Raw genomic sequence first — 19,865 nt, 5'->3', positions numbered from 1 at the left:
ATTTCATCTGCATCTTAACCCTCCTTAACCCACTAACAGACTGTATACTTTAAGGTGTCATAGGGGTTGAGTGTTACAAGGCAGCTCAAATAAACAGCCTGCATAGGTGATGCTTTGTGAGGCCGTTGTCCATGTAAAGAGACGTGTTTTAATCTTATTAGTTTAGCTTTTGATTTACGGCTGTCATCACAACCAAAACACCTCCTGGTAGTTTTAGGTCAATTCTGCTGAACAGCACTAGACTATGTAGACTAGTGAAGATTAAACACATCGGCAAAAGGATTTAACAGAAAATATGGCTATCAGCTCACTCTCAGCAAGTTGTGTTTAAACTACACTGCTCGGCAGGAAAAGAGACTTTTATGCAGTTGTAGCAAGTTATCGAGCAGAATGTGAATATGTGGTCTGCAAAAGTAGTTATTAGTCTTTCTAAAGAAAGCATGGACCATAACTGTACTTCTACTAAAACTATTGTCCATAGCTACTATGTCTTTGTCAGTAGTTCCTATTGTGTACCTGACCTTGAGTCATTCTCTAATGATCTGCAGGATGGAGCTGTAGAGGAAGTAATGTATTTTCCCCAATTGTATCTGCCAGCTATATAGGACAACCTCGTGAGACCTTCTCCTGTATATTAACCAGCTGTGTTCATGGCCCTGAAGCACCGCTTCACGTCCTCTACCTAATTTTTATGGGCAGCTTGATAACGATGAAAGGGACCACATTTGTATTTGCATGAGATTTGTAGGGTAGTTTCCTTACTCCCCAATACCACCACCAAGTCCAACTTCATTTTGAGGGTTGCAATCTGAGATGCATGCTTCACTAAAGCCTAGCATCTCTTCAGCCTAATCTGAAGTCAAGCGTCTCTTTTGGGGAGCCAGCTGTAGTTTGTATCTCAATCGGTACATGGGGCTTATGTCTAGGCAGCTACAGGTCTTAATCCACTGTCCAGCCACTGCCCAGGAGGGGGCACAGATAGCTGGGTAAGATGAGGTGAGACGCTTGAGATAAAGGCAGAAGAAATGGACGGGAACCCATAGATCTGTGATAACCAAGGATTTGTTTTAGAAAGTTTGGCACCAAAGCTGTGGTCAACTCTTGCTGTATTCTTAACAATACAGTTATCGTCTGTTTGATCCTAGATCCTAAATAATTTTCCTTAAAAGTGAAAGTAAACATAGAAAGTAAAGGAACTCTTGTGTGTAATAGACTACTTCAGTAAATTACTTGAAATTTTCAATAATTACGTCATGGGTGCATTCCATCACACATACAGCTATGCAGATAAGATAAGCCTTGTATTAGTCCCACAATGGGGAAATTTGCAAAGACATCAGCAAGTATAAGTAAAATGCAATACTTAAGTGTAACAAATATAGAAACATGAATGTAATTAAACTATTATACACTGTAAAGACAGGAATAGATATGCAATGTGAAGATATTTATGTATTCATAATGGTGGTGAAAGTACTTTTAACTAGGAGCAGAGCTCGTTGAATAGTCTTACAGCTGCAGGAAGGAACGGCCTGCGATACCTCTCCTTCAGACACTTAGGGTGTATACGATACACTATAACCTTATATAAATAATATAAATGTTAATTTTAAAATGCTGTCCCTCTCTGTGTCTAATGTGCCTGTATCCATTTACCCTTCTTTTTAATCCTGTACCATCACCAGCTGTTCCCATCAGACTCCCTGTGTTTTTACTCAATATCAAAGTGCTGCTGAAATAAATTGATGCATGTCTGGTTGTCCTGATAAGGCCCTCTGAAGGAAGTTGTAGTGCATGATGAGTTCCCGTGAGCTAGGTGCTTGTGAAGGACCAAAGTTCGATAGGAAGTGCAGAAAGGAAAGGGATGCAGATCCTATCAGTCCCAAGAATGAGGATGCAGCCAATGAAGCCGCTGAAAACAGACTTTAAAAACAGACTTGGAAAGCAGACTTGGAAAGCAAAGGTGTCGCTGATGGAGTTCCCTCCAACTCTCAATCTTTTTCTCGTCACTTTCTTCTTTCCAGTATTGCCTTTTCCGAAAGTCATTTGCGGGCAGTTAAATTCCTGGCTACTTCAGAGAGTCGGGAGTGTTCCCAGGCTCTGTGGTGCTCCCTCATTAGTTTTAGGACAGCTCTTTCTTCTACCTAGACCTTGGTGAGGAAGATAATGAGGTGGAGCAGGCAGTGCATTTCTAGAGAGGACTGGCAATTGGGTGATTAGACACCCTCATTGAGTGTTGTTTGAAATAGCAACCAGTGTTGTTTTAGTGGGGAGGGGGGGAGCGGCATCAGTCATGACTCAGACTGGGAACCTCTGCTGCTGTAGGGGGAGGAGCACTTTCACACATAGTGATACTTTGCTGATCGAGTAACAAAGTGACCCGTCAAACACGAGGACAACGCATAAAGTCGTACAGCGTGACTTCCCCCGCTCCCAAATACTGCCACTCTCTCAGACACCTCGCACCGTCCCCTTGTCCCTCTGCAGCCTCGTCCTCTGCTGCAAAGGGACAATAAAACATTACCGTTCTGTAATGTTCTGTCGAATTTCACACCCGGCCCGTCATTATCCATGAGCATGCGAGAAAGCCTTGTTCCAGGGAATGCAATCTTCATCACTCTTGTTGCTCTTGGTAAAGCGTCCTCTTATCTCCACCCTTTCACACGTCAGCATCCAAGGCCTGTACCCTCTCTCCCCGTGGGCCTGCACAGTAGTTGAAAGCTACTTTAGTGTGTGTGCTTCAGATAGAGATGCTCCTTTTCTTTGCTTCTGTTACGGAGACAGTCGGTTGATGATTGTGTCTTTTCGTCTCATACACCAGCTAATAAAGAGTATTACGATTTTCATTTTCATAATGACGGTTATGGTTTTTAACAAGCTGAATGTGTGAGTTGCAGTTGATAAGGGACCAACTAGAGTCAATGACTACAGACGCATCAGAGAAGTAATAACTACAGGCTGAAGTCGGCCACAGATGCTTTATCACAGCACTGTGGCATCCAGCAGCCGAGTGTGTCTAATGCTGCTGTGTAAGAACGCTTCAGTCATACTTAAGACTTTCTCACAGCTGAAAGTCCAGACCAGGGTCCGAACAACGCTTCATGTCTTTGTTACATTGTACATTTATATGAAGTGTACATCCTGTCGTCATCATCTACATGGGCTGCATCTATGTACTGTATACTCTATTTGGTTGGTTTGTAGATGGTTGTGAACCTGATGTCATTTCAGACATTGAACTTTTCATTCTAACATATCATTTAAAGACTACAAGCAATCTTATGAGCCCTTTGCATTTCCTTTTCTTCTTTTCTTTAATGCTGTCGCCACTTTCTGTATTTGATCCAAAGGTTTGAACTATTAAAAAAAAAATAAAGAGAAATCATCACGAAAATGATTCAAACCATGGTGCGTCTGATCTGGACTGAGAGTATCTCTTTTGTCCAAACAACATTTTGGTGCGTTGTTGTCAGAGACACCTTTGACACCTGCAATTTTGTTTTGGACTTAACAGAAAAGTCCGTAGGTTCCAGACCAAACAGAAGGTTGGAAAGTGCCCAACGTCTCCTCTGGATAAGGTTCCTTTTAACCATTGTTGCATTAATGTAGTTTTAATAAGGGTTTATGATTGCTTTTATAAATATCTTCATTTAATTATCCAATAAGTGGTCTTCAACAGTAATATCTTTACTGGATGTTAAAGTCCTCAGTCGTTGGCATTCTATTGATTTTGAAATGAGTCAGAATTGAAAACCATTTAATCAGCTCAGTATTATTACAGCAGTGAGCTGCAGATCCAGGAGTAGACAGTCTGATGATGATGAGGCGGGGGCTTCAGTGATTGTGGGTATTCTGATAAAGGCTCGTGTTGTAAGCCTGTATGGACCACCTCCTGGGGAGGGGGACGTAATGACTCCCCCAGCTGGGCCCCTGGGACGACTGCGCTCGTGCTCTGCACCTCTCCTGGCCGCTTTAAGCCACCCCAGTGTTTGTTTAGGGAAGATTAGCAACGTAAAACCCTTACAACATCCTGAACACGCAGCAAAAGGGAGACGCAATAGAGAGGACAGCGGGAAAAGACGAATAGAGATTGATGGGTAGAGAGACAGAGATGGAGAGAGTAGCTCAGCACAGTTGATGGGGCAGGGTAAGAATAAGAAATGAGAAGAGATGGAAGGAAAAAGTTAATATGAGTGAAATTCAAAGAAATGCTGGACAATATGGCCAAAAGTTATATCAAGATTGAAATATTCATGTTGGCAAATATCGATAATTATGCCACATTATTACTAATCTGAGTTAGATTTGGAAAATGTTAAATTTATCTTTTATACCTCCTCACCATGCTTTCACAGTGCATATGCATTATTTCGATATAAACATATATATTTTGAATTTATTATATTGTTATTGATGAAAAATGGAAATTTGATTAAAATAATTGTTATTATTTTATCACCAAGTCCTAATTCAAAACAAGTTTCTACTGAACCGCTTCGTCAGCACTGAGGTGTCTGAAGGTGATACGGTCAGTGCACAGTTCATGCACAACAAAAAGCATTTTGTGGAGTTAGTTTAAGGACCAAATGCAGCTGGAAAATCCCTCAGGTAGTTTTCATGAAAGATGTCCTCACTCTCAGACACTTTACTGCTTAGTGGAAGCACCTGTTTGGTGAAATCTGTCCTCTGGGTAGTGTAAAACTCTAATGTGCATTTCTGTCTTCTAATCTGGACAGGTTTCTGTTTGTGCACTGTTAGTATGAATGTAAAGCAATGAGGTGCATCAAATTCAGCTCCACAGGCTGCAGCCTGTCACTTTCAGTTGCCTTTTTACACACCGCGTATGCGTCTTAATTGATTGATACTAAGGTGACTGAAGTGAGTTGTGAAGCTGCGAGGCCTCCTGAGCTCAGGTGTGTCACAGGTGTGTGTGCTCGGATGTGTTTTAGAAAACAGATGTGCAGCGATATCAGCGGCTGCACAGCTCTGGGAGACTATCAGCACGGACCAGCCTGCCGTCTCACCACAGTGCTCCACTTCCTGTCGGCTTAAATCATGCCAGCCAATGATAAGGACAGCAGAGCACTGTGTGAGCAGTGCTGCTCGTTTTGAGAACAATCTGCGGCTCCCTGATTATGAACCTTTAGTGATAGAAGAAAGATTCAATTACAGCCTCTGCAAGTTGTGTGGCTCATACTAGAGGAAACACAGGCAACATTACTTAGCCACTTGCAAGTAAACAGGATCATTATAGTTAACGTTGACGGCTCTAACCCTATAAAAAATCTGCTTTCTTTTAACAGTCCCTGTCCAGAGCAAGGAATGGGGGATGAATTTAACCTCATGGATCATTCAGACCTGTATATCTTAGACTTCAGTAAGTATCCCTGACATTATCATCCACATGAATCCACAAATGCCACCTCAGTATTTTCAGCCAACATGCCTGGTTAAATAAGATATCGTGTAGTCTCCTCAATACATTTCATAGAGCTATTACTCTCCTCACAGCCCTGCTTCATGTCTCACCTGGTCCAGTGAGCCTGGCCTTGGCCCTAGTTTGAGTAATCAGTGGGGGCACTTCCGTCTCCTGGACTACCAAATATAGCCATATCCTGCCTGCACTGGGTTAGCTGCCTGTAATGCAGTCAGGTCACAGTTAGGGTTTGTGTGGGCGGGTTTACACAGGGACCGTATGGGACTGGCAGTGCCCGGTTGCATCTCCTGTGGCAAACGCCTCCACGTGCACTTGTGCTGTCGCACTGTTTATCACTGACCATATGGTGGATCAGCCATGACGGGTATATTTATTGAGAGGACGTTTGTAATTACTTTTAGAAAAAAGGTTTATAATAAGATTCAATTCGTCATGATGTGCATATCCTCATACGTGAATTTTGTTTGTGTCAGATGTTTTTTCTCTGCTGTAGGATCTAAACAAAACATGATGAGTTTCACATCTTGGAGAGAGGCTCTAACCTTGTGTCTATGATTAGTCTGTTACTCACAATGCTTTTTTTTTCTTCTTTTCAGGCCCTAATTTGAAGACATTATGCAAAATAGCTGTTCTTCAGTACTGTCTGGAGCAGTCGGGACTCCCACATGATATCAGGTGTGCTGCTTTGTCATCGAACTGACTTGTTCTCATTTACACTGTTCATATTATGCTTGTCATTGTTGCCATCTCTGGAAAATGAGGCCAATTAGGAGTGATTTTCTGTAATTTAACCAGTGCATGCTTTTGTTTGACTTACATTTTTAGACTTGTGTGAATAAAATAGTCTGCATGATGCTTTCATAGTCTGTGTTCCAATGGAGTATTTTTTACATAAAATTCTGCATTGACATTCAGAGAAAAATCGTTATGATGGTGAAATCATGAAAAACATAAAGTTTATAATCAATGCAAAGAAACAACCCTCTCAGTTGCAGATAGGTAGGGAATATTTAACATTTTTAAAGATACTATAAATGAGGTGGCGCACAAGGAGCTTAAAGAATGCTTTTACTGATCATTCATCTAATAATACAGATTTTCCTCTTACCGACAAATTAGAAAATTACTTTGACATGATTTTATTTTAGGAGTCAAAAGTTAGAGTCGCCACTTTAGTGTTATCGAACATTTCATCATATTTAATAACTGTTAAGGTTCAATTTAAAAACATCCAAAGGTAAAAAATGTGTCTGAACTGTGTTTTCAGGAATGAAATGTTGAAATGTTCAGACTCGTGTTGTAAATATATATTCATTAAAATCTGAATATTCTCTATATATACCACACAATCCATCCATTCCAAGTATTCAACCATATTATAATTATCTGTAATGAATAGATTTTGTCGAGCTCATTAGACCAGTATGTCTGAAACGGAGAAGTTACACTAAAGTGTTTGTTTTTTCCACGTGGAACTCGATACTAATTACCCCTCTTAGCCTCTCATTCCTCTCGCACCATCCCTGCCACCTTGCACGCTCCCCACTTTAGTGTTCCTAACCCTTAGAGAGTTTTCTCTGGGGTCACAAGACTCCCTTTGCCCCTCGCTGGCATCTCCAGCTCCAGTGCCAATCTCCCCTCTTAAACACACACGCACTCAACAGAAAAAAAGAAAACGAACAAAGCAATTGAGAGGGAGTGAGTGTGAAACCAGAGCCAGTGATAACAATCTGGAGCTCAACCTCTGACCTGTCATCAGGTCAGCACTAGAGCTTGTTGTCAGCCCCTGCTCCCAGTTCTCGTGTTACAGCCTCCTCTCATGCTGGCCCACATCGTGGCCCTTCACTGGGTACAAGGGGGAGCTCAGGGTGAGAGCAAATGTCAAGCAATCCCTTGATTGGCAATGCAACAATTTTTAGCGTTTTGGATGTTTCAAAATATAAAAAAATATTTTTTATGTTTTGGAAAAAGCTATTGAAAACATGTTTATACCTGCTATTGAGTTATGTTGATCACAGTGGGAAAAACCCACTTTATTAGCCTTGGTCTTCCTGCAGATTGAAGGTTTTGTTGCTGATTCTCCCTCTTGTTCACTCCAGGTGGGAACTGGCAGCCATGACCACCAACAGCAACATCAGCAGGCCCATCTTCTCCTCCCACGGTTGATGCTACTGAACCTGAGCTCTGCTTCAGGACGCTGGGCCGCTCTCCTTCTAATCAACTTGAGACCGGGACTGTTTTTGTAGAGTTTGGATCTGTGTTGGATTTATTTTCCACATTCTTCAAGTGAAACTCATTACTGACCAAAATACCCTGCCTATGACTTCCTTGGACACCACAAGCTCTCAACATGTCCAAGGATATTTTAACTCTTGAAAAGACGGTGGTTATGTGAGACATAAACGCTGACACGTGCTCATCCTTTCTCTCTTCTTTCTAGTCTCTCTAGAAAAATCCAATCAGCCTATGATAATCATAGACTTCGAATCTTAAGCACAGGAAGAGATGAGAACTTCAGCCAAAGGTCTTGAGAGTGAACCTTCTTGTTGACACTCAACAGAGCTCCCCGAAGAAACAAATGTGAACCTTCTGTTCTGAAGAGACTGAGGCGGTTGAGAGTTTTTGTATCTCGGTCCTAAAACCATGGACAACTACCACGTCTATTTATGGCAAATGTAATAATTGTTAGCAGTATACGGAGCAGCTAACTTACTACTCTGGTAAATGCAAGGAGAGAATATCAAGTACCACAATGTCAGGGTATAACGCTTCTGGAAGGTTTTTTGACTGGTTTTCAATGCTTGGCTTTCTTCATCATATCTTGGCTGCCCACCCCTATCTTAAGTGTCTCAAAGTTAAATTGCAAGGCGGCTGTCAGTCTTGCAGAATAATCATGTCCATCTACCTCCGTCAGTAGATAGCATGTATCATTGAGACTTCCCACACATGAACCATCTTCAGTAACTTCCCCTAAAAAACAGAAGCCTTTTCACAGGGAAGTTTGTATCGGTGGTCGTCTGTTATAAATCTTCCAAGAATTGTCAAAGTGTCCGTGGAAGAGTGCGACTCATCTGCCCCCGCCCCCCTACCCCTGTAGTTTGTTTTTCAGTGCCAAATGTGGAAGAGAACCATGATGCAAACGTGCTGCGTACGTGTAGGGTCACATGATCCCCGCCCACCTGCTTCAGTTTGTCCCTCGTCTTCGTCGACAGGGAGATTTCCACTGACATGCATAATGTAACTGTTCCTCTTATAGACAATCCTACAGCGTTGGGAAGCTGTCCACGTGACCCGCGTCTTCAGAGTGCACACGGAAATAAACCTTGAAAGCGTGCTTGTGTGTTTGTGTACGACTGCGAGCAAAGCTACTCAGATGTTTGAAATGCATAAGGGCTGTTATTGGATTACACACTCACAGCTTGAAAATATCAATGGGAAAGCTCAAATTCTGGATATTTAGTCAGGTTTTTATTTCATTGATTATAAAAAACATGGGAATGGTGTTGGTCCTTTTTTAAATTTAATTACACAACACTATTATTAAAAAATAATTACAACTACAATAAAAGGAAATTAAGATATTCAGTATTTTTTAACCTGTCAACAACAGCTGGACACTGTAGTTTTTTATTGTTACTCCAACAGGAGTAAAGAGGATTTTTTGGAAACTATTTCAGCGAATGACAGTGGATGTGTGATTAACTTAATTTCATCATATTGTGAAGAAACTTGTCACCCATTGCAACTCTGTGAATCATTTGTCTTTTGATATTTTCTGTACAATGTCAAAAGTCTACAGAATAGGAAATAACAAGCTTTGGATTCACAAACATTGGTTTGGTTTTTGTTGACAATAAGAAAATGTTGAATATCACCAGACTTCACCAAGAATTTTAAAGTCATTAACCTTTAGGATGAAATTAACAACTTGGCGATGATGAATACAGGCAGGAGACATGTTAGAGTATTAACACTGCCTTCTCATTCTTACACTTACCATGGATGATCGCTGTAACAGTAGTAAGCCCTGAACTTTGTAAAACTAGGATTAGAACAGGAACCGTGTTACCACACACAGACACACGCTTGTGAGCTGCATCAGTCCTGGTCTCTGGGACAATGTGTGCTGCTGTTTTCTGTCCTGCCAGATGTAAAAATTTGATCTGTATCAGTTTTGTCCCCGATCGGCTCAGTAGAATCTGACTTGACTGACATCAGGACTGAATGACGCTGACCTACTTCCTAATTGTTTACAAATCTGTGTATTTCATGTAAAGCAGTGTGAAACAATCTTAGATGCAGGTGGAAGTCGCCAGATAACTGCACTAAAAGCCAAAACTTGGCATGTCGGGCCTTACAGAGAGGACACATGTCGATGCTGCTTCTTGCCTATGAAGACTTTAGAGTTTGAGACATTTGCCAAGTCAGTTTTTTTTTTTTTACCAGTGGTGCCAATGTGACTCAGTGAGTCTCACGCTCTCTGCACTGCAAATGCACACGGACATATCACACACTTGAAATCCCTCAGTACCCCAGTCACTTGGACTTTACAACAGGTAATGCAGTAAAACCACAGGGAATCAAACTGTGTGCCTGCACACACACACACACACACACACTGACACTTGCATATATTTACAATATAAATAACTTGTGGTGAACAAATCAAACTGTTAATGTGCCACCAAATTGCTGTTTTCTGATGTGTGGTGTCATTTTTATTTGGGGAGTTTGGTCTTTTTGTTGCTTGAAGATTATGGGTGATGGTTTTTTAAGTCAAGACCCTTTCAGGAATATAATGTGAAGTGAATGACAATGTAGACACTGGTCAAAAATAAAATACCTGCATAAAAACAAACTCCTCAGTGATGGTCACTCAGTATATCGGCATTACAATTTAATGGCAGTGATGTAAAACGCGGCTTTGGCACCTTCCAGGGCAACTCTTGTTTCACCAAAATAAAAGCATTAAATTAAAGCGCACAGTTATTATTTACCAAGCAGAAGTATGTGACCCAGCTGATGTCATGCCAAGAAGTGAATGCTATGTAGGGCTCACAATATGTTGTAGAATAATTCATAACAATTAATGCTAAGGAAAAGATCTGAACAAAGTGGAGTGTGTTTTGATTTATTTTACAACTGTGCAGCCCCCCCCTTTTTTTTTTTTACTTTATATTTTCACTCTTTGATTTGGAGGGGACTCTGGAATCTGTTGATGTGGGTCAGGACTTCCTGTGCAATATGCTTTATAACTATCAATAAAAAAAACGATTTGAGCTGTTAACCTGTGGATCAGTTTTAAATATGTTTTACAGTCGACTTCGTCTCAGACTTATTCCATGTTCAGAACTGGTTAAACTAGTTGGTTGGGGGTAACAGGTTACATCTGATTGAGTATTATATATATATTACGCATATCGCTATCTTTAATAGAGAGTTTCAGTCCCGAATGGTCAACATCTTATCTTGTGCTCACAAGATATTAACTTGTTTGCTTATAATAATTGACTTGTGCGTGGAATAAAAATTATTGATGGTACGGATCCTCTCAAGTCTTAACAGGTGATATTTTTTTTAATCTTGTATACACAATGAACTAATCGGCACATGATAAATATCTTGACTTTGAATTTAGGCCCCTTACTCGATACAAGGCAAAAGTTATGACGGCTGCAGTTCCTTATTTACGGAGCCCGGTTAATTTTTTGTATAGTATGCGCACAAGATATTAACCTTTTTGCAAAAGACATTTGCTCATGAGAAATGATTTACTAAAAATGAATTCATTTCAATTCACACAGCCTCCATGATAGAGGGAATTCAGCTAATCACAATTTTTATTTAAATTAGATTTTCATTTGCTGCCCAAACATTAATTTGCTCCCACAAGGTCATTACATCGTGCAAACAAGATGAATATCCAGTCCAGTGTTTGGCTGCAGCGTTTCTGTTGCTAAAAGCCATGTGTGTTTTAGAGATCCAGACCGATGATGATTTTTAAAGCTGTATGGATTTGGTCCAGTCTGAACTGACTCTGTTAATCAGCGTTGCTATCACTTTCACTCTGATGTGCTGCTTCGACAAAATTGATTCGGGAGAAAACCAGACGTGTGTGATTTCCACCTCTTTATCTGTGGAATGAAGTCTCGTCTTGGAGCTACTGTATGTGGCACTAAAAGTGAGCAGGGCCTTTGAACCCTGCAGCCACTCCATCCATGCTTCCTGCAGAAAACCAGCCTGGTCACTGTGTCTGATAGCCCTCATCGTCTACTCCAGTGGGTACTCTGAAACCACGGTGCCACCCAACCCCCCCGTTGGCCCTCAGACTACCTAATGGGCTGCGTGCGGCTGATCTGGGGAGTGTGTGTGTGTGGCGGCGGGGGAGGCATCCTTGGAAAGTGTTTCACCCTGAACCCCAATCTCTGCCTCTACCAGCAGTAGCGGCCTGGCAGTTTGTTCCTGTCTGTCACCAGCCCCGTGCTATAAAGTCTGCGTTATCTGCAGTGTTAAGTGCAGGCCACAGACGGAGGGTCAGCTCAAAGTGAGGCAGCAGAGACACCCTGTCCCGCCTGGCCCCGCCGCACACAGGAAGCAGGGGCTGCGCCGGGACCCCCTTGTCTGGCTCTGGAGCCTGCCTCGTGGCCCCTGCAACGCTAAGGCGCTAATGCAGGGAGACGCTCGTCCAAATGACTCTCTAATTTCCCTCAAGGACCCAGACGATCCCACTGGCCCTTGAGAATCAGACCGAGGATTTGTTCAGAGTGATTTGTTTTGTCTTGTCCCCCCCAGTATCCCTGTCCAGCTCCTTCACTCAAGTCCTAGCGCTCTGCTCTCAACGCTACCGGGCCATGAAATTGGGGATTTGAGAAACAAGGTATTAAAGGAGCATGAGCCCTCAGAGGATCGAAAGCTGAGGCTGTAAAACTTAAGCTTGTGCAAAGTGGAAAAGAAAGCAACAGGTCATCGTGTAACAAAACTGATTCTGACAAACTTTAATCTGCAGTTTATGATGCGAGTGGCGGCTTTTTGCAAAATGCCATCTTTTTAGTTTGCGTCAGTCTTGTTTTGCGATGGCCACAATCTGTTCATCTGCTACAGGAAGTCATTAGTGGCCGAGCATCTCAGCCTCAGTGCGTCATGTTTGCAGACCTGGAGCTTGATTCCCTTCCAGCAGAGGTTTCATTATGTGACTAATATACAGGCAGTTAAAGCCTTTTGAAGACAAACGGCCAGAGCTGACAGCCTCACAGGAATATAAACCCCGATGCATCAGGAGGGTTTTCTGATGAGACTTGAATGACAATGATACCAGAAGATTTCATTGTTCTGAGGCGTCATTCACCCAGTAATGACTTAACCACGTGACAGGAGACGGTCTCGGAGTAGTTTTTGTATCTTTGTGTGAGTAGAATAAAAAAGATGTATGAACATTTTTTTCTGTCGACACAAAAAGACAATAGGCTCACACATACATTTTTTATTTATTTTTATTTTTATTTTTCAGTATAAAACAGTACAAAACGGGGAAAAAATTAAATGTCCCCATCATTACCGAATCTGAATATTCAAGGTAACTGTTACATATTATGTCAGGAATTATCAGATGACTTTCACACACATGGTTTGTTCCAATATTTTGAACCATATTTTCTGTTTGGGGTGCTGGCCCTTTTTAATAACTCAGAGAAGTTTAACACTGTTCTGGCACCTTGATATTAATGTGTTTCCCTAATTTGTGTTAATTACTAATTCATTATAAACATGATTTGTGTTGATGAAATGGTTAATTCAGTACCAGAGATTCCATATTCAATTATGTGTAGTATTTAAAACATATATAAGTATTTCACTTTTTGGCGTCATGGTCATTTCTGAGCTTTGCCTCCTCCACCAAATGCTTAAGCTCAGTTTTCACATAAGAAGTATCTGAGGTGAAATTGCCTTTAAAATGATAATTTGCACTCATGCAGCTGCAGCAGGTCAAGTGCAGACAGTGCAATGAAGTACCTGCACATGAGGCTTCAGTTTTTTTCTACGTAATTCTTCCACTCCACCACGTTTTGGAATAAAATGTCCTTCTTTTTACTCCATCACTAGAAAAACCTGACCTTCTGAAATACAGCAAGCTCTTAAATATGAAACCTACCCTTTGACTTGAGAAATAATGAAAGAAAATCAGTGTGTAGTTGTGAGTGTGTCCTGTTGTGGATGTTTGTGTTGTTTGCAAGTGATTTGTGTTTCAGTTCATTTGTTCTCTGCCACTAATCATCATATGAACCCTCAGGTTTCTCCTGTGACCTTTTGGAAAGGCCCAAACCTTAGGTTGGAAACCAGTGAATGAAACCTCTTAAATGTTAGTAAAGTTGTTCAAACTAGCTCCACTTCCATCAGGCAGTTACACATTATACACATAATGTTGTTTATTACTTCTGTCCCTGGGGTCATTTTTATGCAAAACAAGAACTTTTACTTTTGATGGTTTAAAAGAATTTAGTTGTATTTACTCTGTACTTAGGATTTAAAATGCAGAACTTTGATTTGCCTTATAGTCATTTACTAAAGTAAAGGATCCGTGTGTTTCTTCCAACACTGTAGTGGTGAATCCCTAAAGCCAGTTTGCACAAAATACAGGGGTCCAGTTAGGGGTCTATTATATTATATATAAACAAATACAAGTTCAAATTGCTTTAAAATGTGAACAATCAATTTTAAAGTAAGAGGTTGAACAGTCCCTCAGTGTGACAGTTACACAGGACTTTGATAATTAGGCTCCCATGAATGTGAATAGGTCATTTAATATGTTGTTAATTTGATGGTTTCCTCTAGTACAAAAACACACAAAAAAAGGCTTATCCATGATTTGTTAGAGCTCAATCAGATCGTGAGTCACATCCATCAGGTTATTTTGGTCCTCACTTCACTAAATATAACCCTCCTCCTTCATTTGTCATTGCAGCATCACAACATGTAACCTTATCCCATTCTGCATGTTTTGTCTCTTACTTGCCCACTGGCTGAGCTGGATCAGCGGTGTCGGATGATGGGCTATAAAAGGAGGGACACTCACGTGAGTTCAGCACTCATCATCCACACTGAAGCTTGCAGAGGTAGGAGAAGAAGACAGGTTTCTTCTATTATTTGTTAAAAGGAAATGAATAATATTCTGATTTTTGTTGTTGTTGTATTTGTTCCATCTCCTCTGTGTCACATCTGATCATGTTGTGTTTAATCTTAAAGGTGACTTCTCCAGCGACACAATGACTATATGGTGCAACTCCTGCAAATGTCATGTGAGGGCTCCGTGCACGCTCCCTCATCACGGGCACAAGCATGACCGCAGCTTGTTCTCCAGACAGATGAGGTGAGTGAAACTCCTCGTCCTCACTGCAATGTGTCCTCTAGTGGCTGAACCAACACACGCCTGCTGGGAACACTCGCAATCACCAGTTTTCACACATCACCCACTGTCTGCAGCCCAGTAGGTGCATGGTACTAATCCTGCTAAGTGATGCTGCATTAAAATGATTATCAAGTCACTCAAGATTAGCCTCAGTCATATTGATCTGGTGCAGAAACCTCCTGCAACAACATTACCTGAATTCACATGGAATAATCCCACTGGGGATTTATAGTGTCTGTGAATTTATAGTGGAACAGTATTAATATAGATTCATTAATAAACTTCTAATCTTGTGATAGTTGTATCAGCCTCCTGAAGAAAAATCAATGATCTATTTTTACTCTCCCATTATCATAAATACACACTGGGAGTCATCCTGGTGTAATTTCTCCTTTTGTGGCACTTTGTGTGTCCTTATGACGTGGGTCCCCCCCACCGCTCTGAGGACACCCACTGTATAAGGCAGGGAAGGGAGCAGCAGCAGAAGCCCTGCCTCCCCCTTTGTGTGCGACGCCCCCGCTGAAGCCCTGGCAGCTATAAAAGCCCCGGCTCTCTGTGGATGGGCCCAGACAGATAGTGATCACACAGACTGCATCTACTGAGAGCAGTTTCCATAGGAACCCTCCATATTCAAAGTCCCATTCTGCTCATGGGGAGGAGACACCGGGGCTGAATTGTGAAAAAGAGGCTAGATCTGTTCAGGCCAATTATTAGATTTCCCATGGAGGAGAAAGATTTTTTTTCAAATTAAAGTGTGGAAGGAGTGACTCTGAACTCTGGCTCTCCAGATTTAGTTGGTCCAGTTTTCATCCAAACTCTGACCTCATCCAACATGGTCTCTCACAGATCCACCAAAGGAGCGTCCAAATCCCGGCGGGACCGCATCAATCACGAGATCAGGAAAATGCGGGCTCTGCTTCCCATCCCCCACGACGACCAGGAGCGTCTGTCCTACCTGCACTCCATGGCAGCCATCTGCACCTACATCAGGAAGTCTGTCCTCCTCCGGGGTGAGTCAACTAACTTCAGTCACACTTTTATAACTTTCAAACTTTAGTCAGCATGTGTCACTGCCAAACCAAATGGGAATGAATTCCTAGAGAAAAGAGCTGTGACTGCAGAGATGCTCACCAAAGCTTTACCTATCTGTCCTCTCTCAGGAGTCCTCCCTGGGGACGGACCTCACTGCTCTCTACCGTACGAGGCCTTCCTCCAGGCTCTGCACGGCTTCGTCCTGGTCACCACCTCCCGCGGGAAACTGGTCTATGTGTCGGAAAATGTAGCAGAATACCTGGGTCTGTCAATGGTGAGTCTGCAGATTTGATATTAAACTTTTTCTCTGTGAAATATTGCCTTTACTGCCTGATTATTTCACTCTGGGCTTTAACGTGTTGTATTGAATGAACATGTGACTTTCACAGATTGACGTGCTTCAAGGACACACTTTCTATGACATGCTGGAAGCCTCTGATGTTGACGATGTAAAATTAAACCTGGACATGGAAAACAACTCATCAACAGGTAACTTTAAAGACTTCAAATTGGCCATGTAGCGTTTAACTCTCTGTTTGTAACCCTGTGTATAATTAGCACAGTAACCATGGAGATTTGTGGCTACTTATGTTGCTGATGCACTTAGTGCCATGCTCCTGGATACCACGGCTCCTTTTGTACCATAAATCTATTCATTACCCCCCAATTCTGACCTTGTGCAAAGTAAAATTTAATAAAAAAGCTGGTGAGCAGAAAATGTCAGATGTAATTTTTGCTCTAAATTGAAATGGTTCGATGTAATCTACAGTGACTCACAGTAAAGTCCAGCAGGGGCAGATTTATGTTTATTCTAAATCGGGGGCAATCAAAGGGCCACAGTTTACACAGAGAGGTCAAGTATATGTCCAACATCCATTAATAATTCCTGATTCAATAAGGTGCATATTTAAGTGATTCCTTGTTAGATCTTTGAGCAAAGCTTCACATCATTGAATATATGTTGATTTTTTTACCTTGTTCAAGCACCTTGTGTATTTCTTAAATTGTTTTATATTTGTTGGTAGTTTTGTTTGTAAGTGTTTACTATCAGTGCCATTCAGATTTGAGCTGGGGCCAGTGCCCCCTGGGCCTGCCCCTGGATCCGCCCCTGGATAAAGTTTTAAAGCTAAACTCTCTTGTTTCCTCCTTCAGAGCGAAGCTTCATATGTTGTATGCAAACCTCCAAGGCCTTCAAGCTGCACCACAGCAGCTCCTGCTCCATGCTGGTCAGGGGCAGCTTCCAGTCCGTCCCTCTGCCCAGTCCGTCCCCCTCCACCGCCCCCGGTCCTCTGTTTGTGGCCCTGTGCACCCCCACAGTGAACCGGCTGAGCAGCTCCGACTCCAGCTTCTGTCACAGCTTCACCAGCGTCCACAGGCTGGACATGAGCTTCACTCAGCTGTCAGACAGGTACAACGACTGTCCCACCTTCAAACTGATAGCATTAAAATGTCCTAATACTTGTTCCTGACTAACGTTTGTGTCTTTGTCTTACAGTGTTTTATTCTATCTGGGGTATTCAGCCGATGAGATGACCGGGCGATCGTGGTACAGCCTCATCCACCCTGACGACCTGTCGCTGAGTGCAGATTCTCACAGAAGTATAAGTAAGTGCCCAATCGACAGCAGGGAGCACTCACACTGCATTTCACTGAATACTGAACAGCCCACAGCCTTGATGAATATAATTGTCAAACAATTAATAAACATAACTTGGAAATTCAATTTAATCATAGAAAATGTGGCCCGCCGACCTTTCTCTGCAGTCTGCAAATCTCCAAATATCTCTACATTTTTTAGTTTTATTCCTCCCTAATCTTTTAATCTTGCACTGTTTCTGAGAAGCTTGGAATCAGCTCAAGATGATCCACAGGGATGTTAAAACACTACATTGTTAATTTCCAAAAGAGCGAGGAGGAAAATGCCAATTTATGTGCATGTGTGGATTTTTTCCGCCGTATTATCAAACATCTGAGAGTAAAAGCCCTGATTTCCCTGTGATGATGGATCGTACTAAACTTAACTTTCTCCTCTCTGTCTGCTCCAGTAGACACAGATGAGGGCTTCCAGGTGGAGATGGTGCTGAGACTCCAGTGCGAGGATCTGTCCTGGGCCTGGGTCTACACTCGAGCTATCAAGGACTCTGAGTGTCAGGGCATCAGTTGCACTAACTACATCATCAGGTATGAAAAACTGCTTCAGACAAACCGATAAACAGGCTGCAGAGCTTCCAAACCTAAAAACCTTGACTTATAACACATTCTTCTGCTCTCGTAGTGAAACAGAGGCCAGATTCCTGCAGAAGGAAATTGGCAGCGATGCCTTCAGGCCATCATCTCCGGCTAACTCCTGCCATATTGCAGCTCAACAGGCTCCACACTCTCAGACCTACAATAACACTAAATCTTTCAAAAGGCAGAGGACTTCCGACAGCCAGAGCGAGGAGCCAGCAGGTGTCAGAGTGAGGAGGGAGTCGGAGCGAGGCTACTCGGCGTGTGTCTACTCCCGAGATGGGAGCTCACCTGTTCCCTCGGGTGACGTCCCCACCGCTCTCTTCACGCCTCCCTACAGCCCGGCCTCCTCCGGCTCCCCTCTGCAGCAGGAAGAGCTCAGCCATGACCTCCTGATGGATGTGCACGGATACAGCGATCAGCTGCTGTCCTCCCCGGAGGCCTCTCCCTCCTACTACTCCTACCCAGAGGCAGCGCTCACCTGTCACCCAAGGCCCTCCGACTCCCTCCCTGCGGCCGCTGGACACTCCTTTGACCAGGCAGCCTTTGGTGAGGTCAGGCCGACCTCTCCGCTCTCCTCCTCCTCATCTCCAAACGATGATTTCCAGTCTTGTACATCTGATGCTCGATTGGTTCCAGACTACCCGTCGGCGTCCGACATGTGTGGGAGCCTGGTGGAATGTGCTCTGCATCAAGACGATTACAGCCTTCTAGAGCAGCCAGAAGGGGGCGACCTTTTCCAAGTGCAACATGTGCCCCAGCACCAAGTGATGCATGCACACTCCAGTCTTCTAACCCCCAACCAGTCGCCTACGTCCTCAGAGTCTAACCAGTACAATGAATGGGAGCAGGCAGAGATCAGTATCCTGGCGCAGCAGATTTCCTCTCTGGCCAGTAGCTTTGACATGTATCACACCATAAAGCCCCTTCAGCGTACGGCTCACAGCCCCCTGCCCTCAGCCGGTGACTGGCCCCAGCACCCACCTCACCCCTCTGTCCTTCCTCTCAAGTGTGACCTGGTCCTCGACGACGGCGTGATCGACAGCATCCTGAAAGACCTGGACACGGCCACAAGAAAAAGCAACACGTACGACCCGGCTGGTGTGTCGTACTCCTATCAGCAGGGTTTAGTGTGCAGCAGGAGCGGGCCCTGTCATTTGGAGCAGGAGCCCCTCGGCCCCTCCACGGCCCCCCCAGAGGAGACGCTGCCTGCAGAGCGGTTCACTGCCATGGATCCCTTCAGTTTGCAGTTTGCACGCTATGACCAAAACACTGGGTTGCATCAACTCAACCACAATATGCACATTAGCCTTCAGCAAGGTAATTTATATTAACAGTGCAGTTACTACATTCTTAATCTGCTAAAGGTTACAGATATTGTTGACCTTTTACTTTACTAACATTATTTTCTGTTTCCTTTCAGACGGACTTGCTAAAGAACACCTGTACTGAAATAAGTCTGTGACTTACTGTACTAGCAGTTGTATGACATATTGTCAGGACAATCTTCCTTCGCTGGATCCAAAGAAGAACTTGAACAAAGACGTTTAAAGGACGTTTCTGCTCAGAAAGTTTCCCCCTGCTGACGTATTTTTGAATGTAGAAAAGAATCTTAAGCAGATGCTGTTCTCTTCAGGGCTACAGCTTTGTCTTCATTCCTCCAGACTGCTGTCTACTCTCTTTAGTGTTTTACTATATTTTATGAAACAGGTACTGTCAACACTTACACGCTGACACAGAGATATATTTTTCTTCTAATACGAA

The 19,865-nt window shown here is 42.9% G+C and overlaps 2 protein-coding genes across 3 annotated transcripts in view; both read left to right on the top strand.

Annotated features, from left to right (window-relative positions):
• The window catches only part of klhdc3 (kelch domain containing 3), a 37,875-nt gene extending 27,151 nt beyond the window's left edge, over positions 1-10,724 (top strand). For both annotated transcript variants that reach the window (XM_061086936.1, XM_061086937.1), the window contains exons 9-11: positions 5,304-5,377; positions 6,034-6,112; positions 7,537-10,724. In XM_061086936.1, coding sequence (XP_060942919.1) covers positions 5,304-5,377; positions 6,034-6,112; positions 7,537-7,603 — 220 coding nt within the window. In that variant the 3' untranslated portion in view covers positions 7,604-10,724. The remainder of the gene's footprint in view (positions 1-5,303; positions 5,378-6,033; positions 6,113-7,536) is intronic.
• Positions 10,725-15,672: 4,948 nt separating this feature from the next.
• Positions 15,673-19,553, top strand: npas4l (neuronal PAS domain protein 4 like). Its single transcript, XM_061087937.1, has 8 exons — positions 15,673-15,850; positions 16,001-16,146; positions 16,262-16,361; positions 17,025-17,280; positions 17,368-17,477; positions 17,918-18,053; positions 18,148-19,421; positions 19,525-19,553. Exons 1-8 carry the CDS (start codon positions 15,673-15,675, stop codon positions 19,551-19,553), a joined length of 2,229 nt encoding a protein of 742 aa, XP_060943920.1.
• The last annotated feature ends 312 nt before the right edge of the window (positions 19,554-19,865 follow it).

This window comes from Limanda limanda, chromosome 15 (genome assembly GCF_963576545.1).
Source record: "Limanda limanda chromosome 15, fLimLim1.1, whole genome shotgun sequence".
NCBI classification, from domain to species: domain Eukaryota; kingdom Metazoa; phylum Chordata; class Actinopteri; order Pleuronectiformes; family Pleuronectidae; genus Limanda; species Limanda limanda.
This window is presented reverse-complemented; position numbering and strand designations above follow the sequence as displayed.